The sequence below is a fragment of the Perca fluviatilis genome, chromosome 13, assembly GCF_010015445.1.
Source record: "Perca fluviatilis chromosome 13, GENO_Pfluv_1.0, whole genome shotgun sequence".
In the NCBI taxonomy this organism is placed as follows: domain Eukaryota; kingdom Metazoa; phylum Chordata; class Actinopteri; order Perciformes; family Percidae; genus Perca; species Perca fluviatilis.
In genome coordinates this window covers 28,761,932-28,788,887 of record NC_053124.1, presented here as the reverse complement: position 1 = coordinate 28,788,887, position 26,956 = coordinate 28,761,932, and the positions used below count along the sequence as shown (strand labels likewise).

The 26,956-nt window shown below is 40.9% G+C and overlaps 2 protein-coding genes across 4 annotated transcripts; both read right to left on the bottom strand.

The window, feature by feature from the left end:
• Positions 1-326: 326 nt before the first annotated feature.
• Positions 327-13,676, bottom strand: LOC120571342 (germ cell-specific gene 1-like protein). Its single transcript, XM_039820236.1, has 8 exons — positions 13,421-13,676; positions 10,278-11,361; positions 6,356-6,550; positions 4,161-4,220; positions 3,692-3,850; positions 2,834-2,945; positions 2,146-2,402; positions 327-1,875 (listed from the first exon to the last, which is right to left on the bottom strand). Exons 2-8 carry the CDS (start codon positions 10,471-10,473, stop codon positions 1,730-1,732), a joined length of 1,125 nt encoding a protein of 374 aa, XP_039676170.1. The 5' UTR covers positions 10,474-11,361; positions 13,421-13,676; the 3' UTR covers positions 327-1,729.
• A 3,243-nt stretch (positions 13,677-16,919) lies between these two features.
• Positions 16,920-26,713, bottom strand: LOC120571341 (epsin-1-like). 3 transcript variants are annotated; one of them, XM_039820234.1, is made up of 12 exons: positions 26,620-26,713; positions 25,905-26,033; positions 25,676-25,785; positions 24,922-25,077; positions 23,501-23,629; positions 23,075-23,195; positions 22,787-22,962; positions 21,480-22,403; positions 20,912-21,407; positions 19,991-20,128; positions 19,344-19,505; positions 16,920-18,797 (listed from the first exon to the last, which is right to left on the bottom strand). In XM_039820234.1, the coding sequence occupies exons 3-12, from the start codon at positions 25,742-25,744 to the stop codon at positions 18,250-18,252; spliced, it is 2,919 nt and encodes a 972-aa protein (XP_039676168.1). In that variant the 5' UTR covers positions 25,745-25,785; positions 25,905-26,033; positions 26,620-26,713; the 3' UTR covers positions 16,920-18,249. The 3 variants fall into 3 exon arrangements, with proteins under 3 accessions (XP_039676168.1, XP_039676166.1, XP_039676167.1); XM_039820232.1 differs by having other exon boundaries at positions 20,912-22,403; XM_039820233.1 differs by lacking the exon at positions 25,905-26,033 and having other exon boundaries at positions 20,912-22,403; positions 26,620-26,674.
• Positions 26,714-26,956: the final 243 nt, after the last annotated feature.

Genomic DNA, 26,956 nt, shown 5'->3' with positions numbered 1-26,956 from the left:
TGGTCGGACCACACCCATCTTCGAACTCCGCTGATTGACAGACATACCTGGCAAAGTACCAAACAAATAATAACACATAATTTGTTACCACATTGCTCCTTCAGAGTCTTCCCTAAAACCTTGTGCACAATGTCTTGTACCTTTTAATTTTTTTATTAATCAAAGCAGTTTTTTAACGTTCAAACTGATGATTTAACTGTGAGAATTTCATGGGCATCTGAGTCTAGAAGTTTTCTATGAGAGAAATGAACACGAGTTTTACTTGTAAAACCTTGGATTCCCAAAATAAGCTTTCATATGATTATGCTTTTCAGACAACCTGAATATCATGTTCTACTGCAATTTTATTTTGACACTTCTGCAACACAAAATGTGATTTATCATTATTGTCTCAACATAAAGGTGATGATTACATGATTACATGGAATCCGTGTATTGATAAGACATCATTAGACAATGTGGTTTGTTTTTATTACATCATATTACACTGGAGGGGATTTTCATCCATTCACGCAAACAGATAAAAAACAAAAAATAACATCATATACTTTTCAAACCTTTTGAGTTTAACACTTAAATAATGTCACATCCTCTTACACATCTCGTAAGTCATAAAACGACATGCATTCCCTGAAGAAGTCACTGTAAGGCTGTATTTACACGAGCAGAGAAAACAGAAGTTTTACTGATCTGTTTGTAGCAACATTTTCCTGGAAGATAATTGTCATTGCATAGCGTCACAAAACCAATTTCTGTTTTATTCTCTGTGTTCTGTATACATCCAGCCTGAAATAGCTGTTAGCTGATTTCTTATTGAACATATAGAACAGCCCCTCCTAGACATTATTAAAAAAATATTATTAAGTATTACTGTAATTAAGTAACGGGATTTTAAAAGATTATTAAATTATAGCAGACACAGCTTTCTATTGACATGACCACACTTTATTGCTTTTTGGTCCTTTTAATGTTTAATGTTTAATGTTTCAAATATTTCCATGAAACTACTTTTTTGTTAAAAAAGAGGCAATTGTTTGAACATTTCATATACGTTTTGTCTTCTGGTCATTCCAACTGCAAAATTCTATAATAAATAAAAAATAAAATGATAGGAAAGGAGTTTCAAAACATTAACAGGGGTTCACGGGTGCTACTGCATGTTGAACACAAGTCCACATTAGCAGCAAAGTCATTGTCCGAAATAAGTCGCTACCAGTGACCTGTTGAAGTTAATGGAATCAACACAAGACTCAATGCAGCTTTTGGCCTCTTTTAGCCAATAGTTTTGGTTCTTCTGCTGCACATGGATGTCCAAGTCTCAATGCGCCAACCTTCCTCATAAAAGCAGAGGTTTGCAATGGGACGATAATGTTGCTCCGTGTCTGCTGGACGTGTAAATAGACGATTCTCTGCTAACTCGTTAGCTGTAACAACATGATGAACCAACAGTCCATTGGAGCTGTGAGTCTGTGCGCATGGGAAAATTGCTCACAAAGTTGTGTGGTATGTGGATTATCCTTTTCTGTCCCCAAATCAAATCACAGCTTGAAATGACCATTGTGTGACTAAAAATGCTGTAATTATCATTTGAAACTGCACATATTCAAAAAACAATGAATATTTCCGGAGGTATTTGTTCAAATCTTGTAATCACGAAATGCAGTTTCAAATACAATGTGTCGAGCCAATCCCGATCAGATATTGTCAAAGTCCTCGGCTCCCTAAAGTCTTAGCAGAGCGAGTCCTCTCTCTCCTCCTGCAGAGCGTAATCTATCTCGTCCATCTCCCGTTCACAGTCTTCGCATCCTTCAGCGCCACATCCCTCCACCACCACCATACCATGAGGGTCCACCAGCCGCCCCCCTCCCATTCCACATCCTCCCATTCCCCCCATCGTTCCCAAACCCATTCCCCTAACTCCTCCTACTGCTCCCATTCCAACTCCATTTCCTCCAACACCAACTACTCCAACCCCCATTCCCCCAACTCCTCCTACTGCTCCCATTCCCAGTTCTCCCATTCCAACGACATTCCCTCCCACTCCAACTCCTCCCATTCCCATCCCAACAGCTCCCATTCCTCCAACTCCAATTCCCCCTCCACCAATAAGCAGCGCTCCCCCAGTGCCGCATGCAAGAGAGCCGACCGCTGGTCCCATTCCTCGGGGCCACAGAGGGTCCATGAGTGCCCCCTGCTGGCCGAGCTGAATCAGCTGACTGACAGAGTAAACGCCTCCACTGCCGGCTCGAACGACCTCCTCGTAGGAGGGGGCGCAGGAAGCAGCACGCACCTCCTCCAGCCTCAGCCGGGCGCGGTGCTTCATCTCAATGAGGGTCTTGGTGTAGGAGTTGAGCGTGGCCACGGCGGCCGCCATGCAGCAGCTGAACGACAGCCACGCCATACTGGTGAGGGTGGAAAGAGTTGGGAGAACAGGTCAGGCTAACGGTTTGTTTGAAGGCCTGGTCACACCACGAGTGGCACAGGAAAGTGCATCCACGTGTCAGTGTATATTTGGTGCTAGAAGTTTAGCGACGTAGTGAAATCCTGTCTTGTTATTGTCTCAAAACTGTGCTTGAAGTTGTGATGCAGTTTATACTCAGGCAAATTAAATAAAATGATGGTGCAACACAGATAATGAGCTACGATAGTTTCCTAGAGTTTGGACTTTCCGTCTCTCAAAACGGCTCAAATTAGGGTGAACAATTTCACCCTGTGAGCCAATCTTACTGCAGCAAAACCTTTAAAATGAATCACTTTCACTGTTTTAAATGTGGTTTGTGAACACGCCTTAAATCAGATTTGCGGAGAACGGGGTAAATTGAAACAAACTCACGCAAAAGACCATCCGTAGTCCCAGGTCTGTGGCCTCCAGTCTTTGGGCCCGATGCTCACAGTCATCTGAAACACTGTGGTGTACATCATGTGTGCTACCATCCCCATCAAACCTGGTAAAGGAAGAAAAGACAGAGATAAAGTTAAAACGAGAAAAAGTAGAGAGGATAAGTCCGATCATTTTGGAGAAAACATTTGAAAGTATTTACATAAGAGGAAATGAAGGAATTATTTAGCATATATCATCACTCCACTCAAAGACAAGAATGCATACCTGGGTGCAGTTTAGTGATCAAATTATTACTAATTTAAACAACTACCATCAATGGTATTTTGGGCTGTGTACAATCACACAAGTTAAAGAGTGATGTTTCATAGAGAGGCGAAGTCCCTTCCCCTTCCGGTGGACCTCATGAGACGTTAATTCTGAAAAAAATATGAACAGCCGTGAAAGGGGAGAGACACATTATTTTTTGGATCCCGTTAAAAATTGAGCAATGAATCACACATATAATGGTTGTCAATTTAAAAGATAATTTTGCAAAAGAAGGAGGAAGATCTGTTGCTCATTTGAGTAATTATACATCCTGGTACAAAACACACAAACATCGTAGCTTCAGCGAGACATCACCGATGCCTTTTATCTCAACAGTTTTACGACAAACAGAAACTTTCTTGACTTGGGAAATTGACAAACATCATATGTGTAATTCATGGCTCAAAAACAGGATACAAAATAATGAATCTCCTCGTTCACTACAGTACATACTTTTTCCATTAAGTGTCCCATGGTGGTCCATCGGAAGGGGAGGGACTTCACCTCTCTATAACAACTCAGAGTGCCCCCCCCCCTCCTCACCTGAGAGGACAGTGCACATGGCGGCGTAGGCGTTGATCTTGAGGGCGTTCATCTCCCTCTTGGCACAGAGGCAAATCGCTTCCATACACATCAGCAGGAAGCCCATGGCCAGAAGACTGATGTACATAAACTCACTGATGACTGAAAGCCAGAGGACACCTGTGGGAAAAGAAAACATTTTATAAGTTCTCAAAAACTTCATTTAGGCCAACGAAAGCGAGGATTTAGACGCTGAGTAATTTAAAAAAACAATTATCTTTGTGGCTGATGAGATGTTTGGCTGTGGGGATGAAAAATTGATTAAAGGGACACCTGTGGGAAAAGAAAACATTATATGTATCCTTAGAAACTTCATTCAAGCCAAAAAAAGAAAGGATTTGACAATGAAAAATTAAAAAAATATACAGTATATTTTCAGTTGATTAGTAGTTGATTGGCTGTGGGGATGGAAAAATGTTCTGTTACCGACCTTGTGTTTCTCCTGGGGTCAGCTCAATGAAGCTGCGGCACTTTTCTACCTGATCCTCACCTGGAAGAACAATCACAACAGAGCTCATGTATCAACATCCTGATGGTCATCAGGTAATTTAAGTTATGTACTTATTGTAGTACAATGCTATATTTCTGTCTTTAAAGCTATAGTGCGTAGTGAGGAATGAGGAATTCTATTCTATAATGACAACAAAACTCTCAGTGCGTCCACATGATACAAGCCTTACATGATCACCCCTCAACCCAGTTGCTAGTAGCCAAGGAGGACACGGAGGATTAAAAATACATTATGGACTCTTCAGAAGGGGTCATTATCTACACTTGAGTTTCTGCACGGGAAAGTCACCGGGCGACACAATCTTCTGAACATAGCCATACTGAGAAATACAGAGAGAGTATTGTCGAGCTGATGGTCTTAATTAGCTTTGTAGCAACTCATTGGCAATGGCTTGAATGGGCGTTCATTAATATCAAAAAGTTACGCACTAAAGTAGTTTTAACCATGTTGAATCTTATTAGAATTAAATATCAACCATCATTTAGGGGATGAAGGCAAAACGTATGTCTGTCTTTAAAGACTCGGCCATAACAAAAGCACGAGGATTATAGTTGTTCAACTGCAAGTAGTTTGTTGGGGGAGGGATGATATAAATAATCTCTTGCAAATGCTGAAAGTGTTCTTCTATTGTATACTCATTATAAATCCTGAAAATTTAATACAAATAGTTGATTTAAGCCCAGTAGTTCACATTTCCATGGGGAGGAGGAATAAAAAGGTCAAACTGCTGAAATATCAAGCAATCACAGTGTCCTCTGGTGGACCAATACACGCCAGTGATTACATTTGGTTTACAGGGTACCTAAGCTTGCTCTGTGCATGCTTTCTCACATACTGTGTGCTAGTTTGGAGGAGGGTTATAATATATTGTGATCAGAATTAAAGAACAGTGGTAAACCAACGAGTGGCAGTGACTGAAGAAGGTTTGATGAAGTTTGATTCTTGGTGCTCTCTCCATAGGAGATGATGCAGTAGCATCAAATAATAAAAACATGATATTTGGAATAGCAGAAAGAGCATTTTTAATAAAAAAAAGGTGAATGAGAAAAAGCCTGTTTTTCTATAAAGAGACGTTCCCTGCTGCAGTATCTGTGGATACAATAATCCAGGCTTGTAGAAATTATCCTCCTTAGTGATTACTGAAGAGAGAGGCTTAACTGTAAATAATCTATGTTGACTAAAACACATTCTTATTGGCAGCCACAATAGTTCCACTGACAGTGGCTTTCAAACTGGATACGTTTATGTAACAATGATTTCTGATCCTCACTCAGTTGCTGAAGTGGACGGTTTAATCAATGCATATAACAGGTGAAAATAATAAAACACACACTGTTAATATCACATTAAAATACCTGCTGTTTGATCTTGTGATAACCGGTTTACTGTGCACCTTTTATGCAAGTATGGATATTTTTGTATAAATAATGAAAGCATAGGGAGGAAGGGTTCATCATAATATTCAGTTGTGGAAAGTAACTAATTACATTATTCAAGTACTGGACGTGAGTACAAATTTCAGATACTTGTACTTCCATTTTCTGTTACTTTATACTTACCATTCTACATTATACTCCACTAAATGGTTACTAGTTACTTTACAGTTTAAGATTTTACATAAATATATGAAAGGGTTAGGGTTAGGGTTAAATGAATAAAAATAATTGTAGCAGAACTTAGCATTTTCCCCTTCTTAACCATATCATGACACCCACAGATCTTGTGACCCTATGAGGAGGCCTGACCACTATGTTGGGAACCATTGGACTACACCAGCAAACTGTATATAAACTAGCTCCACCTCGAGCAGCTGCAACAGTAAAATGCTGCTTACACACTGATGCCTGATAAGAATTAACAATCTAATTGTATAATAGATAATAATATATTAGTCAAAGTGTTTTTTCTGCAAAACTAGTGCTTTTACTTTTGATACTTTAAGTACATTTGCATACACTTTGCATATTTTGAATGCAGGACTTTTACTTGTAATGGAGTATTTAATCCAAAAATGTAAAAATATTTCAGGTACCACGCAGGTGTTTCCAAGTATCAACCATTGATTAGAAGCTCAGCTGTTTAACCACAGGGATCTTGTCATGTTGATCACAAACCTTCATTGTGCTTCTCACAGGAGAGCCAGAAGCCGGTGTGGAAGTAGCGCAGCATGTACTTATCCTCGCCCGTCTCCCAGATGTAGTTGACGGCGTTGGCCAGCTGCCTTCTCTGTGTCCTGGCCAGCTCCTCCTTCTGCAGCGGAGAGAGTGTCACGTTGGAGGGCAGTTGCCCCGGGTCTGGGGTGGGGGTCCCTGGGTGGAGTAAAGAAAAAATTTAAGAAATAAACTCAGGAGGGAAATGTATTCAAAGGTGCAGAAAGTAGAGTTCAAGTTCAAATGTATTTATATAGGACTTTTAAAAACAACCATAGTTGACCAAAGTGCTTAACAAGCTCATAAAACCAAAATGGATAAAATAAACAAACACTAGCCCTAACTCCAGGCCTACTTATATATATATATATATATATAAAACCCTAACCCTAGGCCTACATATAGATATATATAACCCTAATCCTAGGACAACATATATAACCCCAACCCTAACTCTATTCAATAAGAACTTATAACGTTCCTTTTAAATGTGTTTTACAATCCTAATACATTTTCACGTGAATGAATTATCATTTTTAACTTATTTATTGTTGTTTAAATTGATCGTCATATTGTAGCACCAGGCTATTTATTTAATCTAGCTGGGAGAGAGATTGGGGTAGATCAGGGGGAAATTGTTTTTAAAGGAATATAACTCCTGCTGACTGTCCTGTCCAGTGGCTCCTTTAATCTCTTTTTAACACCTTTATGCCTTTTTTAATTGCTTTTCAACTAACCAAATCAGTTTTTCAACAGTAGAAAAGGTCAATGTGTCAAAACTAAACTTGAAAAGAAGTGTCTCTTAACCAAGGACCGATAAATTCTTATTTGAATAGGTAAACTATTTGTTACTATTGATTTGATTGATTTGCAGCAGCTAGTGAAAAGGCTTTTCCACCTTTAATTTTTAACCTGGACCTGGAAACGTTGAGGAGCATCTGATTGGACGACCTCAGTGCTTTGACAGGGATGTGAACATGTAAAAGCTCTAATAAACAAGAAGGCGCTAACCCATTCAAAATCTTAAAAACAAGCATTAAAAAAATTGAGAGAGCACAAAGAGGAGAAAAAAGATGTTTAGAAATTAAATATTTTCCTGTATGCAGTTTGGGATAGGTTCTAAAGCCAGCATGCCAAGAAACTCTAACATAAATCCTAAAAGGGGCTTCCAGTGGATCAGAGCGTGTAATGCAATCCTGCCTTGAAACACTGTTCTTTAGGTAATCTGTCATTTTCTACGGAGAGAAAATTGAATACTACAAGGAAACAAATAGGCTTTGTGGCGAGAGATAAGACAGCAGGTCAGGGAATCCAGATAACATGCAGATACAAAGTTCTGAGATTAGCAAACAAAGCTGGGATTATGTGAATCTCCAGTCAAGTCAAGTGTAAAACACTTAAATATGAGGTGCAAAAAAGTCTCGTGGATGCCATAAAATCCTGCAGTAGATTAGTGTTTACTCTTAATTACCCATATCAAATAAAATTTTGTGTAAACAGGCATACACATAGAGGTCATACAGTAACTATACATATAGTTACTCTACGGGCCCTATCTTGCACCTGGCGCAGCGCAAAGGCCGGAGTAAGTGTCTTTGCTAGTTTAAGACCGACGCAGTTGTCAATTTCCCGTCCAGCGCCCACGTCATTTAAATAGCAAATACACCTGCGCCTATCTGTGCGCCCATGGGCGTGCTGGTCTTACAGGCATGTGTGTTCAGGTGCATTCTTGGCGTATTGCTATCTTGAGGCAGTGGGAAGTGATCGCACCATTGACCAACAAAAACCTGGTCTAAAGTCAATAGCGCAGCATTTCATTGTTATTTTAACAGCACATTAGTAAAATGCGCCTAGCTTCATGCACAGCACGCGCACACTATGCTTGTTACACACACAGGGAAGCGCAGCAGCACACGCACATGCAGAATATTACAAATAAAAATATTACGGTGCAAATCCGCCATCATAACAGCAATGCGCCAAGGTCCAAACGCGCCTGGTTTTTAAAGGGAATGGGAGATGACACTCTGATTGGTTTATTGCATGTTACGCCCAAAACACACCTATGATTAATTAAGACACTGAGTACAACCCTTTTGAACCATGCACACAACCCTTTTTTTCGCTGTCAAACTAACAAAAGTGGATTTGGACACGCCCTAAACGTACCTGTACCATGTGCTTCACGCCGTGCACTTAGTTCGTTAAAATAGGGCCCTACATGTCTAAAATACTTTACTTTTTATATGCAGCATTGTGTAAAACATGATGGCAGCATGTTGGTGCATTTTTCATTTTAGACTTTTGGTTTCACTTACAGAATGTATAAACAATAATAATAAGAATACATTTATTCATATAGCAATTTATATATTAAAGTCAATAAAGACAGATACATAAGGAAAAGTAAAAAATAATATGGTAATAATGTGATTTTAATGTGCAATAAAATAAGAGTCAAGGATCTCCAAAGTCAGGCAACAGGTAATGTAAAGTGGCATTTGTTTGGATTGTTATTGCTTCTTTCCTGGCCAAAACATGATCACACTTATTTAATATGGCTGTTCTAACAGTGACACAAATAATGCAAATAAACTGTTGTAAAAAGTCACTGAAAAAGTATGGATATATTTGAGATGTTCTTTTATTTTTCAACACGGTAGGCTACACAAAATGCACTCATAGGACCAATTCAGTGCATTTCAGTTGAAGGAAAACAAACAATCATTAACTAAGTAGTCTATATCCTTGATGTTCCACTTCCGGGATTGCTCCGGTGCCGCAGGAAAATCCGCCGGATGCATGTCTTTTTGCCGATTTCTGTCTCCTTCTCCTTCTTTGTGTTGGAATTCTAAACTCTGGTGGATTTCTGAGGACTATGGTTAACTTCTCACCAGATCTCTGCAGGGTAAATCTCTCACACAACTATTTTGCAGCAGCTCCGTTCGGTGCTTAGCGCCGCCCAAGACGATTGTGATTGGTTTAAAGAAATGCCAATAAACCAGAGCACGATTTTCTCCCATCCCGCAATGCTGTGTGGCCGCTCCGCAGCGTGCGGATGGTCTGGCAAAGCACGACAATTAATTAAGTGAGTAATAAAGTAAATAAATTACTGATTAGTTCATTTTATGTGCCAATTGAAAGCGGATGGAGAAGAATTGTGTATTTACTCCTAATTAATTAGCAGTAGCTTCTTTAGTTGTTTGGTTATGAGTTTTGGTAAATACTCAGAAATCAACCTGCATCGGGCTAAACCTATCAAGCAAAATACACACAGCCTATAGGATACATATGCCAGTGCGGTAGTTGCCTCCTTTTAAAAAGTTACTGGATCCACACTGTTTTTAGACTCACCAAACTTTCCTATCTAATTGGCAGTCGTTGAAGTTTCCTGCAAATAATTTTGAAAAACAGCACTAAAAACATGATGGACGTACTAAATGAACAATACATGTAGTGTTGGACTCTTCTTGGCCAAATTTGTGAAAGCTTTTTTGACACAATAGTGAGATGCATCTCTCTTAAGTTTCCATACATGTATATGTCTCACGTCAAACTGGGCTGCAGTTAGTTGAGACTTCTGTGTCTAATAACTGTTGGTATACAGTAAATTATCCTTTATATGATGAATTTTGATGTGAAGCAATATGTTGAAATATGAACATTGAGATGCTGTCGAAACAATGGTTGTGTGTAATCCAGATGTGTAAAAATCCTTTACTTTTATACTAAATGTAACCCAGTTTAAACACCAGGATTTTTGCGAGAGGCTTGCAAATCACCAAATCGATTCCTATTGGGGTTTTTTCAGTATCTGGTGTATGGACACTGTACACCAGAGGGAAGCCATACCGAAATAATACCTGAATTTATTTCCCGGCCTCACCTGTGATGTACGGCTGGCTGTTGTTCTGCCCGCAGTTCTTCAACTTGACAGGTGACAGGCAGGCAGGCTTCACCACCTTGTGTGTTCCCTCGCACCAATAGGAGGTGCAGAAAGCCGAGACGGACAGGGTGAGGGCCAATGAGGTGAGGGTAAGTGACAGCAGGGAGCGGTTACGTCTGGACATGTTCTCCAGCATTGTTGCTTCTGGACTCAAAGGAACTCAGAGAGAAATGAGTCGGGGACCAGAGAGTGTGCTTCGGCTTCACTTTGAGGGGGGGTTGATGCTGGTTCAAAAATGGCTGCAAGAGCCTGGCAGGTTCTATTGACCAATCAGAATGAGGATGAGGATGATAGGAGCGAGGGGGGTTTCCGTGACACCACAGTGCTGAAGCGTGACGGGTTGTTGTGACGACTGAGATTGATTCATGGAGGATGAAAAGGAGAGAAAAAAAACGAGAGGGGATTAAAGTGGAACAAAGGTCAGAGGTGAAGAGAGATGGAGGGAGGGTGGGGGCTCAAAGCAGAAGAACAGTCGATGAGCGGAGGTCAGGGGACAGTGGAGTGGAGAAAGATGAAGTGCTGGGATTTAATCCCCTCCAGCGAGCAAGACAGAGACAGATGTGGAGGCAAGAGGTCGCAGGAGGAACTCCAGCTCTCCTCCTCTTCCACGTTCGGCAAAGTAGTTCATCAGATTTAAATTCCTTTCTTCTCGATGTTACGGCACGAGCCAGGCGACACGTTTGACTCCGCACATTTCTTCTCACCGAGCTGCGACCCTACCCCATGTTTCCACCGCCATCACGTCTCAGATGTTGTTTATGGCTTTTGCAACCCCACAGGTGAAGATAAACGTTGTAATCTTGTCCTGCGGATTTTGAGACTAATCAGCGGCGCTCTCAGGGCACATCCTGTTCTTCAACCTGCTCGTTCACCTTTCCAGGAGGGATTGAGCTCCCAAGGGGAGTGATTAGTCCGGTATCTCAGGCCTACCTCTGAGCCTGGTAATCTCCTGGTAATCTTGCAGGGTTAGGTGGATGAGGTTAATGCCAACCGACTCTTATGCTTTCTTTGTCTGCACGACCACCTAAAAGTAAAGAAGGGAGACAGAGGCGATCATCGGGATTAAGAGGTGAACAGTTGAGTCACCGTGTCTATGATGGAAGTCTTTGTTTGAGTCATTGATGTTTCACTTCACTTTGCCATTCCTGTATGCCGTTACCTCAAAAACATCGTTTGGTCGCTAGTCAAAAAACTTGAATTTGAATTCTTTCAGTTTTGGGGTTTTCAAAGGATGTTTAAAACACAGAGGCTTGTAGGAAGTGTTTTGCTTTCCAGATACCAATTTCAATTATATTTCATAATGTGGGTTTATTTTGGATTCAGGTAACAGGTGAGGCTGAGCGAGAATAGGGAAAAAAAATTTGAATGCATGGGCAGTAATTTAACATCCAATAAACCCAGTAAACGTAGCACTCAGACTCATTGTCATCTCTGTCCTTTTTTTTTGGGGTCCTTTTTTGATATTCTGCATCAGTGCACACTAGGTCTTCAATGTTTAAAGGTCCCATGACATGGTGCTCTTTGGATGCTTTTATATAGACCTTAGTGGTCCCCTAATACTGTATCTGAAGTCTCTTTCCCAAAATTCAGCCTTGGTGCAGAATTACAGCCACTAGAGCCAGTCCCACAATGAGCTTTCCTTAGGATGTGCCATTTCTGTGTCTGTAGCTATTGAGGAGGAGATAAGGGGGGGCAAGGTGGAGGGTGAGGGTGTGGCCTTGACGTACTGCCACTTTGCTTGTTTGAAAGCCATGATGTCTCTCTCTCAGGGGCGCGCCAAATTCTCTGGGCGGTCAAAGTGAAAGGGGAGGTAACCTTGCTCCTTATGACCTGAAGATTCCAGATTGGCCCATCTGAGCTTTCATTTTCTCAAAGGCAGAGCAGGATACCCAGGGCTCGGTTTACACCTATCGCCATTTCTAGCCACTGAGGGACCATAGGCAGACTGGGGGAACGCATATTAATGCTAAAAAAACTAAAAAAAATGAAATTTTCATGCCATGGGACCTTTAAAGGCCCTGAACACACATACAGGTGTTTTCAATCAATGTGGCTGATTGGACCTCTTCGCAGGACTGTGTGGGTGTGGTTAGACTGATCAAGTGGCATCCTCCTGAGTCCCCTGTTAGTGTTGTTGCACCTGTTAGGGCGGGACAAATGACAGCTTTATCATTCTTATTGGTAGAAAGAATTTCTGACCTAATAGACCTTTTTTTACGGCAGACATGTTGACGTGTCATAGTAGGAAAAGCAAAGGTGTATTCAAAACCATTAATGATGGCTGCATTCCACTTAGGAGAGGCCCTGGTATTGTGCATGCTGACTCACTGAAATAGCTTACTGGGACACTTGATGGAATGGAGCCATCGTTAAGGTTATCAATTTCAGCTGTGTGCTTTTCCTACTATGACCAGTCAAAAATGTTTGCTGTGAAAAAGGTCCAGAAGTTCCCATCAAAGCTCTGACCAACCTTCAACCTGAGCAGTGTCTAAACAGCCAGAATATCTGAAAAACAAGAGGCTTTACAGGTGATTTGTCTGTCTTAAGAATATATATATAGTTATAGTTAATAATGTCAGAAGGATGTCATTCTCCTTTTATCTTGTGCAATTTTTTCCACATACAGCCCTCTGAATTTGTGGAACTATAATCTGTACAGTACACTGAAGCAGTTTTAGTAACTGTACATTTGTAGACGTAACGTCTCCACACACCTGTCTATGTTAACAACAGTTGACGGATTAACTAATGCCAGCAAACAGCTTTGAGACACACACTCAATGTACTATCCCAGCTAAGAGAACATTCTTTTTTTGTGATTTTAGTAGTTGTTTGAGTGATCTAAATTTCACTACAGAGACACTAAAACCATGGCTATATATCCACACTTAAACTGCAGGAGATTCACAGTTAATAAAAGTAGAATACACACTCTATTGCTTTCCCTGTATCGGTATCCTCTCAGCATGATAAGCTGAAATCTTTGCCTTCATTGGAAAACTCCAGCTGCTGTTCACGCTCAACTTTTGATCAGTTCAACAAAATAAAAAAATAAAAAATCTCAAACAAACATCTCAACTCACCGTGTTTGAGACTCTCTGTGTTTCCTTCGCCTCTCCTCGAACAGGAATTCGGTTTTCCTTCACCTTTTCCTCTGTGCTCATCACTTCCCTTCTCCGTCTTGGGTGAGTTTCCATCAGAAACGCACCCAGATTTCTCTAATCCTCACAAGTCCATCTGTTACTTTCCCTCCCCTTTGCTCCATATGCAGTGTCTGTTCATCCACAGCTTTCTCTTTCTCTCTCTCTAGTTTTTTTCATCTATCCCCCTCTCACTCATAACCCCCTGACCTCCGCTCCTATAGTGATTAATCTGGTACGGTGGTGGAACAGCTTGGATTGAGATAAGTGTGATAGTGTTGGTGTTTTGAGGTCTCATGGTCCGGGCTGCTCTCTAAACTTCAACCCTTCTTAATAACACAAACCAGCATACAGCTGTACGGTATACACAGCAGCTGGCTTTAGGCAATCCCATTACTTGAAAGTCGTCAGTTTGAATCTCTGATTGGAAAACAAGCGAGCCGCCAGGAACAGCATGTTTGGAACAGTTTATTCCAACTTTGTAGGTTTTTCTTGCTTGAGTTAAGTTTGTTTGACTCTGTGAGAACGCCAGAGGCCTGAAACAAATGAATATGTTAACAAGTCCTGCAAACCATACGGCGATATACTGCCCTGCAAAGGCAAAAGACCTTAACTCGCCAGAGTGTGAAACTGAGAAAAATGGCTTTATAGTGTCTTTGTTGTCTAGGCAAATGTATTATAGGTAGGACACTGGAAATCTGGCTATTACCTGTTTTAATGATGATAAGTCTGTACATAAAAAAAAAAAACTTGACCTTTGACCCTTATTTGGAAGCGACTGTACTCTGCCTTATATATACCCTCTGTATTATCTGCCAACAAATAAAGAGCCATGCCCAAGGCTCTTCCATAATAATCAATATACTGTAGTTGATGTACCCAGCCCCACAATGAACTGAAATGAATAGAGAAAATCATTATAATGATAATAAAAATAATGATATTTTATCGATATTCAATATCCCTAGGAAATAATATAAGGTCCAAAAACATTTTATTTGACCAATATGCTAGCCTATTTCATTAATCAATGTTCACCAGGTTTTTCGAAAAAAATAAAAATAAAATTGGCTCAAGATATTTCTCCACATAATAAAGGAGGTCTTGAATATCCCAAAAATGACAATAACTCATTTTCGACCAAAGATGAAGTTACAGTTTATTCCTACACTCCAATACGACCTATAGGAGCGTTTCATAAATTAGCGCCCAAAGGGATGGCAGGAAATAAGAGTGTTTTTTACGTCTTCATATCTACAAACGTAATCCAAGAACATAACGACCGTGTTTTAAAAAAAACAATGTTTAGACACCAAAACTACTTAGGTTTAGAAAAGGTTTGGGGTGAAAATCAGTAAGGTTAGTTCACATTACTTAACTTCCAGCATGTTACAGAGAATGTGACGTAGATCTTTGTTTCATAAAGTTGAGTAAAACTTGCTGTTGAATTTTATTTTCAATTTTATTGGTATCATTTCGGGCATTATTAGTGGGGTCATTTACGAGATACAAACATGGGTCCATTAGTCCCTGCGTTAAGCTATTCAACTGATAACGCTACACTACGCTAACTCTCCCAATGTTAGATCCAGGTGAAAAAAGCTTCTGGGGGGGTGTTTGGCTCGAGGTCATGGTGCAAAGGACCCTAGGGTGAAATTACTCCGAACCATCACTTTAAGGTTGTCCGTAGGCTACGTCCAGACGCTAACCGTGCGTCGCCGTTTATTGGATATTGACAATTGATTACAAATTCCATGTAGGAGTAACTCTCTCTGCTCACGCATGTAAACGGGTTATTCTGAATGTTTCAGAAACCCGAATAGAGACCTTAACCCGACCATAACCCGAAAATTGACAGCTTGTAAACGTAGTCTATGAGTCATGATTGCTGCTAGAAATAAAAACGACTTATGAGGTTGTTTTTCAGGGGACAGTCTTAAATATTTATAGCCTGACAAGCCAAACCCACATCAAGATGTTGGGTCTGGAACTCACCATTGATGGGGCTCAATCCCTCTGTACGTAATAGGATAGAGCTACAACCAACCAGAGCAACGCTAGTTGATAGATTAAACTTTTGCCGTATCCGGTCGGCAAAACTCCAAACACATCTTCCTTTTTTAAGAATGACTTGAGTGCCGTTCTTTGTTCTTATCTCAAAGAAAAGCTTAACTCCAAGTCTTCCAGAGTCGCGGCCAAAGCAGTTTCAAAAGACCGCTGTTCGCCAACAGCAGCAGCCATAAGCCCGCCCACCAACTCCATACACAATGTGATTGGCCAGGCCAGAGTTTGGTTTTTCCAGCTCGCAAGCCAACGGAAAGTTGCTAGACCCCCCTGGCTGCAAATTACATTTGCTGCCGCTAGGGTGCGTCTAGATTTCTAGGCTAAAATATTTATATAGCTCAAGCAATTAAATGCTGCATTCGTGTGGTGTCAGAATTATGAAAAACAATCCATGTGGGCGCACTCTCGAGTCAGAACAACTCGGGAGTCGGCGGTAAATATGGTACGACTTGCCGAGTTGAAGGTGATACTTGTGTAAATGCAACTAAGTACAATCTTTTAGGTTTAAATATACAAAATGTCTCCATAACTCCATTCTCAGTGTATGTGCACTGAAGGTTAATATGAAGTAAATTGATTACTTTATGAATTTATTTTTAAAAGCACTTAAAGCAGAATTCATTTTCCATCAGCAGGATATTCTTTATGTGGCCTTATTGTATTATTTTGAAGTGATTTGCAAATGACAGTGGCATCAACTGGATGTATATGTAAAGTTTCAGTGTTGTCTTAATATGTGTATGTATTGCCCTCTGGTGGTGAGAGTAGGCCAGTTTTTATGGGTTGAAAGATAAAGTTGAGCAAATAGAATAAACAAGAAATTCAGTTCAAAAACAGTGAACAGTATTGTTATACAGTAATATTGTATACTTTTATTTCTCAAATGTACTGTATACTGTCACAGTTTACAACACAGCTTTAAATTTGAATACACAGCAAAATAAATTAATTTATACAAAATTAAATCTGAGAAATAATAATAGTGTTATGGACTTGTTGCTCATCCTCATCTTTCTCTATTAACTATAACTCAAGTCCAAAAATACATGACAGACACATACAGGCTCATGAAACACAAAGACCTCTAACAATTCAAAACTGAGTGACCTCCTAGAAGTCATTTCTGTCTTAACATCTCATAAACTATGGCTATTCCTGCTACTTTTTGTAAGTCAAAAATGTATTTCCAGCCACAAGGAAGCAGCCGTTTGTAGATACAGCAATGCAGGTGTATTGAAATATTTCCACACACACACACACACACACACACACACACACACACACACACACACACACACACACACACACACACACACACACACACACACACACACACACACACACACACACACACACACACACACACACACACGGTTGATATGTTCAAATTCGGTTTTTATTCAGACATTTCGGTTTCTTGTATAATGCCTAGAGATACAGAGGAGACATGTTCAATTACACAACAAATCCAGAACGACTACGAATCTAAAACAGTGAAGAGAAAGCCACCATTGGTTACCGAGTTGATTGACAGTGCAGTTCTTGAACAGCCGTATCAGATTGAAGCCAATCATGCTTGAGATCACTTGTAATAAATACCATCAGGTCAACCCGCCTGATAGTGACACTGTAATGAAAGTGAACCTGAACTTTGTTGGAGGCCATTGCTGCATTGTTGCATCAATAAATAATCAAGCAATAAATCAATCAATAAATAGATCAATAAATAGTTACTCATGATTGTAACACTCTAATATACAGCATATTTCAAGGTTTATCTGTGATTACTTCTAGTATTTACATCAGCACAATATCACACACACACACACGCACACACACAAAGTCTGCCTTGTTCAAACACATACACACTTAATGATAACCTACAGGGACGTCTTTCCTTGATCAGTTCTGTCAGTGTTTTACAGCTCAACACTCCCATCCACAGTAATTCTTCAGGATTTCCACAGACACTCATATTTAGGTGCTCTCTGTTTCTCAAACTTGTGCATGAAAAGGAATACGACTGCTGGTCTAGCCAACAGATTTGTGTGCATTTCTGTAATACATTGTGTTGCATACATTTAAACCATGGCTATTATATTGATTGGGCATGTGTAGATCACAAGGGGAGGGGTTCAATTAAAGGATCTGACAAGTTGTTTTGCATGTTTTAGCCTTGACAGGTTATATGCATGTAACTACTGCTCATTTTCCAAAAGAATATCATAAAGGGTTTATACCGTTTCCTACCTTCCAGGCTGTCATTGATTTCAGCTCACCACATTTGTCAAATGAATGCTGTTATTACAAGCTGGATCAGTTAGGAGCAGGCACTCTCGTCTCATTATTTGGTCTTCTTTCTTGGTGCGTTCAAGGACATATGACATCCGAGCTTTGAGAGTCGGCTGCTGAAAAGCAACCTTTTCAACACGAGAAATGGCCAAATTAACATTATCTTTTTCACGAGCCTTTCAATACGAGATCTTGTAGTCCCTGCCTACAAAACTGAAATACATTTAAATTATATATTGTAAGGTTGAGGGAAAATGATGATGGAAAATTCATGACGAGGGTAACTGAAAACCAATGGCTGCCTGGAGATGCATAATAAAGCAATCTAAATATATGCTATGTTTTGGAAAATGTTTGCAACATATACATTTAAGAGGCTAAAACATATAATACATGCATGAATACATGGCAAGGTGTCAGAACAGGAATGGATTGTTGTTTTTGTTCAAGGTCTCACCTGACCCGCTGCCTGAGAGAAACTGTGGCTGGAAGGGGACTCCCCCGCCGCCTAGTGGAGTGGATCCTCCCAAGTGAGCCACTCCTGCTTGGTGATTTCCTCCATAGAAACTGGACTGACCCATTCCTGTTCCCGATGAGAGGGGGTTTGCCCAAGGATTGCCCACCGGGGATCCAGGATGCACCATTCCCACTCCTCCAAAGGGGGGGTTCATGTTAAGGCCCATTTGTGGACTCCCTCCCACAGAAACGGATTGTACCATTCCAGTTCCTGCGAACGGAGGAGCCACCTGAAGCATATTTAAGCCCATGGTATGGGACGGTAGCTGAAATAGGGGCGTTTCACTGGAAGGATTAGCAGCTCCAAAAGTGGGAGAAGGTGCACCAAAGGAGGGAGCATGGGTGGACCCAAAAGGACTGCAGTATGACGTTTCAGGAAGGAACCCCCCTGCAACAGTTCCTGATCTGACCCCAGGGCCAGATGTCATGCCCCTGGCTTTGAAAGCGCCTGGGAAATTAGGAGTTATAGGGAGATGGAGGGATGGAGGGATGAGGGGAAGGAGGGAGGGATGTACAGTTTGAAGTATTCCAGCAAAGAGAAAATTCACCAAAGCAGAGAGAGGGGTAAAAGGAGTTAAAATTCCTGCTGGGTAATATACACTAGTCTCTATACTGAACTTCAATAGGTCACCAATGCTCACACACACTTACACAACAACATCTATACACTATACAGCCACAGGGCCGGGGTGGTTAGGCAAAACACATAATCACAGTACGCTTTTCCATACAAACCTATTGATAAATATTAATTTGTCACTCATACTTCCTCCGCCCTTCTCGCAGTCTCTCTCTCTGGACTTCAGCTGAACAGTAGTGGCAAACATTTCACCAGGGAGTTACTGATTTATAGTATTTCAGGGATTTTCAAGTCATTGAAGTTGACCGTGCATCCGTTTGAATCAAGCGCACCACAAGTAAATCCACATGAAAACTCTGACTTTGTCAAAAATGGTACCGGTCACCCAGAGTGGAGCATTTTTTCTGTCCTTACCGATGGCTTGGGTCTGGGCGACGAGCTTGTTGACGAGGGGGCGCTGTTTGGGTTCGGGGTTAGAAGAAAATAGATCGTCCAGGTCAACAAGCGACGCCCCCGCACAGCCCAGAAACGACGCAGTCTTTTCATGCAACTTCTCTTCCTGCGCCGTTTGCTTTCCTGCAATACAATAAAGGTCCAATTCTACTCTAAAAGGTGTTTTCTTTTGGGGACAGGTCAGAGAGGAAGAGAGAGCAAAGTGGAAGAGAAGTTTTAGTTGATTACGATTGTTAGCCAACTGCTGACTGATGGGAAGATGGAGGTGAAATGGAGAAAATGGAAGAAAACGGTCATGCGTGCAAAATGACCATTAAGTGTATATAAGAAAAGCATATATATTTCACACATAAACACAGATGCAGGCACACAAACAGTTACGTTTTAGAGTCATTATTCTCAGCCGTTCACCAAGCAAGCTGGCATAGACTTCTATTGATTCAGAACAAGCGTGCATTTTAGCAGACTAAGCAGAAGATTTAGATGATTTAATCAGAGCGGAGCATTTTATTGCTAAATACAAAAATGAGGCAATGAGGTTTTGCTCTCGTCAATAATGGATGAATCACAGAAATAAGCATTCAGACAGAGTGCAAAGTGAAATTTACCTGTCGCATTGTTGCTTGGTGCACCCCAAGGATCACTTTTTTTAGATGCACCGTCTCCAAAGGGGTCACTAGATAGGGAGGAGTCTAAGGGTGGAGCAGGTGAACCCCACGCATCATCCGTGCTAACTAGAGCTGCAGCTAAACAGGGAAATAAAGCAAAAAAGCTCAAACAGGACAAAACAACACTATACAGATAAGAGAAATACTTCAGTATAATGGCTTTGTTATGTAGTGTAGTGATACAATACTCTAAACATTAGGGTTCACTTATGAGCTTTTCAAAAGAGCTTTAAACCGTATCACACAGCCTTCTCCATGTAATAGAAGTACTAGTATACAGGGGGAGATCGTAACCCCTCGTCTCGGTTCAAGGATGGTCTCTGGCGTTGGATGCAAATGGCCCTGCAATGCCTATTGGACAATGACTTTTGACATGTCCCTATGACCGTTTTCTGATGTTTACAGATAGCGAGTGTCTGCTTCTGGTGCCCTTTAAACTCTTAGTCAGGGCCCTTGCCATTTCACCGATACAGTGTTAAACAAAGCTGTTTCTAGTGATGCTTAATGGGAGGGCTACAACCTGAAAAAAATATTGGAATCGTAAGTCGTGACCTCTCGTCGTTTCAGATTCTTCAAGTTGAGCTGTCGTTTCTGGTTTTTGAGAGTTCTCCTTGCTTTGACGCTGCTCAATCATACAATCATTACACTTTGTAAAGCCAGTCAATCCGCTCAGTGAAGAGGTCAGTGACAGAAGATTCTGGTGACACAGTGGTTACGTTTTCCACAATATATGACCATTTTGTTATCAATTGATCGAAGTTGTGATGATACCTGAGAAAGCTAAAGAAGGCAATGGGATACGGAGGAAAAACTGAAGAAGTTTAGTGAGAGTTTAGAAGCATCTATTTGTTAGTTTCTTACCTGGGGCTCCCCATGGGTCATTGTCCAGTTTGGATGAATCTCCAAATGCATCAGAATGATCAATGGGTGAGGAGAGGCTTGTCCCGTCCCCCCAGGGATCTCCGCTCTTTGTTTCCTTTGGAGCAGATGGCGGCCCCCAGGGATCTGACACGGTGGCGGGTGGAGAACTAGCAGGGGCTCCCCACAAATCTGCACTGCCTTGGGGCGAGCTCACCAGAGGGGCATTGAAGGGATCGGAGGCATCCCCTTTTGGTGGACTGGATGGCACTGTGAATGGGTCCTCTTTAGGGGGTGTTGTTAGTGCAGCAAAAGGGTCGTCTTTTGTAGGTTTGGACGGTGCAGAGAAAGGATCCTCTTTGGGTGGCGTTGTTGCTGCAGCAAAAGGGTCGTCTTTTGTAGGTTTGGACGGTGCAGAGAAAGGATCCTCTTTGGGTGGCGTTGTTGCTGCAGCAAAAGGGTCGTCTTTTGTAGGTTTGGACGGTGCAGAGAAAGGATCCTCTTTGGGTGGGGTTGTTGCTACAGTGAAAGGGTCGTCTTTTGTAGGTTTGGACGGTGCAGAGAAAGGATCCTCTTTGGGTGGGGTTGTTGCTGCAGCGAAAGGGTCGTCTTGGGAAAGTTTACTCGGTGTAGAGAAAGGATCTTCTTTAGGTGGTGTTGTGGGGACTGTGAAGGGGTCGTCTTTAGATGACGCTGGGGCTGAAAATGGGTCTTCCTTAGGGGGTGTTGAAGCTGGCACAGTGAATGGATCATCTATTGGGGTACTGAATGGGTCATCATTTGGGGCATTAAAAGGATCACCTTTTGGGGTGGTAAAAGGATCGCGCTTTGGAGCATTAAAGTGATCATCCTTTGGGGCATTAAAAGGATCATCATTTAGGGTGCTAAAAGGATCATCTTTTGGAGCATTAAATTTGTCATTCTTTGGAGCATTAAATGGATCATCTTTTGGGGTGTTGAATGGATCATCCTTTGGTGTGCTGAATGGATCATCTTTTGGGGCGTTGAATGGATCATTCTTTGGGGTGTTGAATGGATCATTGTTAGACAAACTGAAGGGATCTGGTTTATCTTTTGGTGCAGCAAATGGATCCTCCTTGTCTTTGGGTGCATTGAACGGGTCTGAACTATCTTTTGGGGTGTTGAACGGGTCATCTTTTGATGCACTAAAAGGATCAGGTTCATCTTTTGGTGCTGCAAAAGGATCTTCTCCATTCTTCGGGGCAGCAAATGAATTTTCACCTGTTTTTGGCGCTGAAAATGGATCTTCCTCAGTTTTGGCTGGAGGACCCCAAGGATCACTGCTAGCTTCTGTGTCAGTTGTGTCAGGTTTTGCTGATGTGCCCCATGGATCTGTGGCCTCTTTAGGTTCTTGGGGGGCTCCCCATTGGTCTTCTTTCACCTCCTCTGCTTTCTCTCCTCCCCAGGCACCCCCTTTTGCGTCATTGCCTTTCCCGGCATCCTCCCATTTCAGCTCTTCTTCACTCAGTTTGGCCTAGGATATTACAATTGCAATATAAGAGAAGTTAACACAAAGACTTAATAATTACATTAGTGGTGTAACTAAACCTGTACTCTTGAGATCAAACTGATTTGTTTACTGTAGGCAGAGTAATCAATTGCAATTAATATTAGTTTGTGAACAACTGCGTAATCTCATTTCGAATGCTCCATTTTTTGATTGAAACTTTTGCCTTCAATGTTGTATAGAATGTCGAGTTTGTTGGGACTTTGTTAAAGGGCTGTTAATATAACTGTTGAGGCTATGGTTTGTAGTGTTGTTCTCGAATGCATTATATTACACTGGTGTAAAGTGTTCAGAGTATTGTGTCCACTTGCTAAATCTGACCTCTGTACTGTACTTGCTATTTAACTTACCCTCCTCTCTGCTTCTTTCTTCTCAGCTTCCTGTTTAAGACGCTCCTCTTTGCGGGCAGCGAAGGAAGCGGCCAAGTCAGCCACTGAGGGTATGTTGTCTAAGGATGGAAGCCCTGAGGTCCCGGGAACGTAGACTGGCTTGTAGTTAGGATCCGTGACGGTGTCGGTGGATGAGGCTGGTTAGAAGGGGTGGAAAAGAGATTGAAAGAGATTTGTGTGAGAGACAGACAAATAAAGAGAATTATACTAAAACAGTTCCAACAATGGGCATTTAGCAGAAGGGCTCACCAGCAGAACTTTTTGACGTCTTCTCTCTGGTCTTGAGGGCAAAGTCTCTCTCCTCCTTTAGTTTCTCATCATCCTCCATAAGAACAAGGACAACTTTGGCCTTCTCTCTCACATTTCCACCCTGGAACAGATATGCTTAGATTAGACTTTGATTTGACTATAGCCCTTTTAAGGCTTAAAAAGAAAACAAATGGTACAAGTCTAAGTCTAAAAGTGTAACGCATTGTTAATCTGGAAAGCTTTTGAAACAAGGGATTCTTACATTTGTTGGAGACACTAAACATGAATCTCAACCCGTTTTCATTCATTAAGTGTGAACTTAGTCTAGAGGTTAATAGGTGTATGATGATATGAATATTACAGTACCAATAACGGATAACCATAATGCATCGCATGCAACCTTTAAATTGATACTAAAAGAGTCACCTGATCTTTGCCATCTTTTTCTACAAAGCGATACTCCGTGAGGGCTTTGACGATGTAGATGTTGTCTTTCATTTTCAGAAGCACACGATCGTCACCGGTCTTTAACAGGTACTCCAGCAGTGTCAGGGACTGGTATGAAAAGAAAAAGAAAATCATGACAATGAACAAACATGTGTAACAAAAATGTATATCACTGAATCAAAAATAAACTGATTGCAACAGCTTCCATATAAGTGTGGAATTCATAGGATAAAACAACAAACTAAAATCTGTGTAAAATCACAGATTTGGTAGGAAAAGATAAACAATATGCAAAAGCTTCAAAAAACGCAATGCTAGTAGTGGACACTAGTGTAACTGATGTGCAAATACAAAGACACATATGTGCTGCAGTTTATGTCTACTAAAGATCAGATAAATAAATCATATCATATAATGCAATGCAATGGAACGGAGAGTGCTTTCACTTAATGGCAATGCATTTTAGTTGAGGTGGAACCTCAACATCAACAACAACAACAACAATGCAATGTTAAGATCTGAATCTTTTAAACTATGAGTATCCCTGTACATGTATTAGGGCTATGCAATTAATAAAATTTTAATCGCGATTACGATTTTGGCTCCTAACGATCACAAAAACAAAAGTAATCGAACTTTGCACATTACGTTTTGCAAGTAAACTCTTATTTTGTCTTGTAGTTCAAACTGTTCTATTAAGGGAAATTTCACAGATCAAAGTCCTTTCACTGTTCACTGTTGATTGATCAATGAAATAACAACAAGGAGAAAAATAACAACGCAGCTCCAATTACTGGCCAAATGTACCGGGCAAAAAATATTCTGTCCAAGCAGATATTCAAAAATTGCAACATCTTTTCAAAAGTCAAGGAGTAATCGTGTTAAATAATTGTGATTTCAATATTGACCAAAATAATAGGGATTATAATTTTTCCCCATAATCGGGCAGCCCTAACATGTATATGACTCTAATAGAGAATATCCTGGTTTTGATCACATATACTAACATTTCTTGCTAAATCAAAGGGTGGCATGAAATGCTAGGTAACAAAAAAAGATGGACTATGTATTTATTGTCTGAGACCAGAGAAATGTTGATCATGTTGGTCAGAGCCTTCGTTTTAAAAAAAGAAAGCTACGGATGATTCTTTGGGTGACCTTCTCAGCTTGAATTAAATATATATAATTGATAACATATCCATCTGAGACACCACAGAGGGGCCTGGTGCTACAGGTTCCATCAGCATTTACAAATAATGGGTGTATTTGAAAATGTCCTCTTTCTATGCATCCAGTGACATTTTAAGGTTGACATAACATCTGCAATATTACATGTATGAAGTGGCTTTTTAACTACAGTCTCGGTACATAATACACTTATTGTGCATTGTTATTATTACCTTGTGGATGTGTCTCCAGTTCTTGTCGTCTTTCAGGCGCTTCCAGAGCATCGTCATGATCTCGTTGCAGGCCACCACATTGTAGGTCAGATCAGAGAGGTCTGCCATCTGAGTGCTGGATGGGCCCCATGGGTCATTAGATGTCGCCTCTCTCACCTGCAAAAGAAGCAAAGCAAGAAATGTCAAAAATATAAGGTTGCAGCCGTCCAAAGGTCAGATGCAAGCTTGTAACAAAAAAAGGCTCAAATTTTGAAATTGTGGCACCGGTTACAGTGTAGCAAGCCATCCTTGCCGTCAACTCATTTCAAATAATCTGTTCTGCCAGGCTATTACAGATAATGTTTCATCAGATCAGCATATTTGCCAAAACGTATTCCCATATTTCCCTGATTATAAAAATCGGACGATTAGGATTTAACATAATGGCTCACTGTGACTGAAGAGAACTGTATGGGTTTACTGCTGTAGATACTTTGAATGAATGGCTTGTTCTATTGATCTTGCACCTCTTTAACTCAACTGACCCTTGGGTGGGTACATCCTTTCAAACTCATGTTGTATAGACAACAAATGGTTTAAAACCACAGAGCTGTATTTAAATGACACATATATAATGTTGACTAACAGGCATAGGTTATCCCCATCTCTCTTGCCACTTTAACGTTCTCCTATCTGAAAAAATTTAGCTGACTTATAATGGAAAATATTACGGTTCACTTAGTTTCTCCATGCCCTCGAATTCAGTTTATTTTACCTTGACCTCAGCCTCAGAGTAGTTCTGGACCAGGTTCTTCAGCTGTCTGCGGAGCATAGAGGACGTCATGGTGTCTGGGGGGGGGAGGTGGGGACTCAAACCACCGTAATCTGAATTCAGAAATAAACTTGTGAACAATATTGCATGCTTACAGAGTCAGCACAGAAAAGAAGAACACCCAAATATACACACATTCTTACACACAATCAAATAAAACACACACACACACCTTTTCTAAAGTCAGGCTGTCAAAGATGTATTTTATGTTGCTTGAGTGCTGGTCTAGTACATCCTGCTGCTCTGTCTTCCCCCTGACTGCATTGACTTGTCTCAGGCTGTCCGAAACCAGATCCTACAGCTGCAGGGAGGAACCAGTCGACATAAAAACGAGCTGAGGAATGGGTTGGCACTGAGTGACAATGGCAAGCTTACAATTATGAATGTGTGACTGCAAAGCTACACTAAAGGAGTGGCTACACCTGCTGTATGTGACAGTTCGTGTCAGTTTATCATGACCACTGCCACAAATACAGATCCTCATCTAAGTTAGCAATGTGGCTAAGCTACAAGCTAGTTAGCTGCCAGCATCCTGGTGTGAGAAAATATGAGCTAAAACCTCATTTATAGTGCACCTGGGTGATCAGTCTAAACCCTATCAACTGTAAGTCGACGTGCTTGCAAGTAAGGTATCTGTGAGGATTCACACTTCGTGTTTTCAGGACCACGGAGAGCGACTGAGGACGGCTAGCAGACGTCAATATGGCTAACGGTCATACGATGCTGTCAAGCCAGCTGGATTGATCTTAAATATTAGACTTCAGCGATAAAATGAAGGGTCGTATTTCGAGAAACTGCCGCTGCTTTAAGTTCAATACATCACCAACTGGCCGCGCGTTATTTTGTGCATTAAATATAAGTATTTGCAGCAAAAATAAGAGACTAACCCTGAGTAGATCTTCAGGAATCTTCGAGGATACGACACGACGACGGCTTCCGCTTCCGCAGTTTTCAGCACCAGCAAGTCCACGCCCCCTCACGATATTTTCTTTTTATTTATTTTTTTTTTTTTTTATTTAATACACAATTTTGTTAAGCTGCTTTGCATCTTTTGATATGAAATAAATAAATAAAAAAATAGCGGAAACTTTCTTATTTTCCTATAAAAAAAAATGTTCAGCAGTTTCACGAGAGTAATGTACCATTTGTGAGGCATTTCAACCATAGACTGTAGGCTATCACATAGGCCTATTTCATTTTATATTAAATATTTAATTAAAATGT

What these genes read in the sequence shown, in the direction of transcription:
- LOC120571342 (XM_039820236.1), bottom strand. Translation starts at nt 10,473, where the DNA reads ATGCTGGAGAACATGTCCAGACGTAACCGCTCCCTGCTGTCACTTACC. An exon ending in CATGTGCACTGTCCTCTCAG is followed by an intron (nt 2,946 to 3,691) that starts GTGAGGAGGGGG and finishes TTCCTTTACCAG; the next exon opens with GTTTGATGGGGATGGTAGCA. An exon ending in CCGAGGAATGGGACCAGCGG is followed by an intron (nt 1,876 to 2,145) that starts TCGGCTCTCTTG and finishes GAATGGGAGGAT; the next exon opens with GTGGAATGGGAGGGGGGCGG.
- LOC120571341 (XM_039820232.1), bottom strand. Translation starts at nt 25,744, where the DNA reads ATGACGTCCTCTATGCTCCGCAGACAGCTGAAGAACCTGGTCCAGAAC. An exon ending in GACGTCAAAAAGTTCTGCTG is followed by an intron (nt 22,963 to 23,074) that starts GTGAGCCCTTCT and finishes CCTTCTAACCAG; the next exon opens with CCTCATCCACCGACACCGTC. An exon ending in ACCAAGCAACAATGCGACAG is followed by an intron (nt 19,506 to 19,990) that starts GTAAATTTCACT and finishes ATTGTATTGCAG; the next exon opens with GAAAGCAAACGGCGCAGGAA.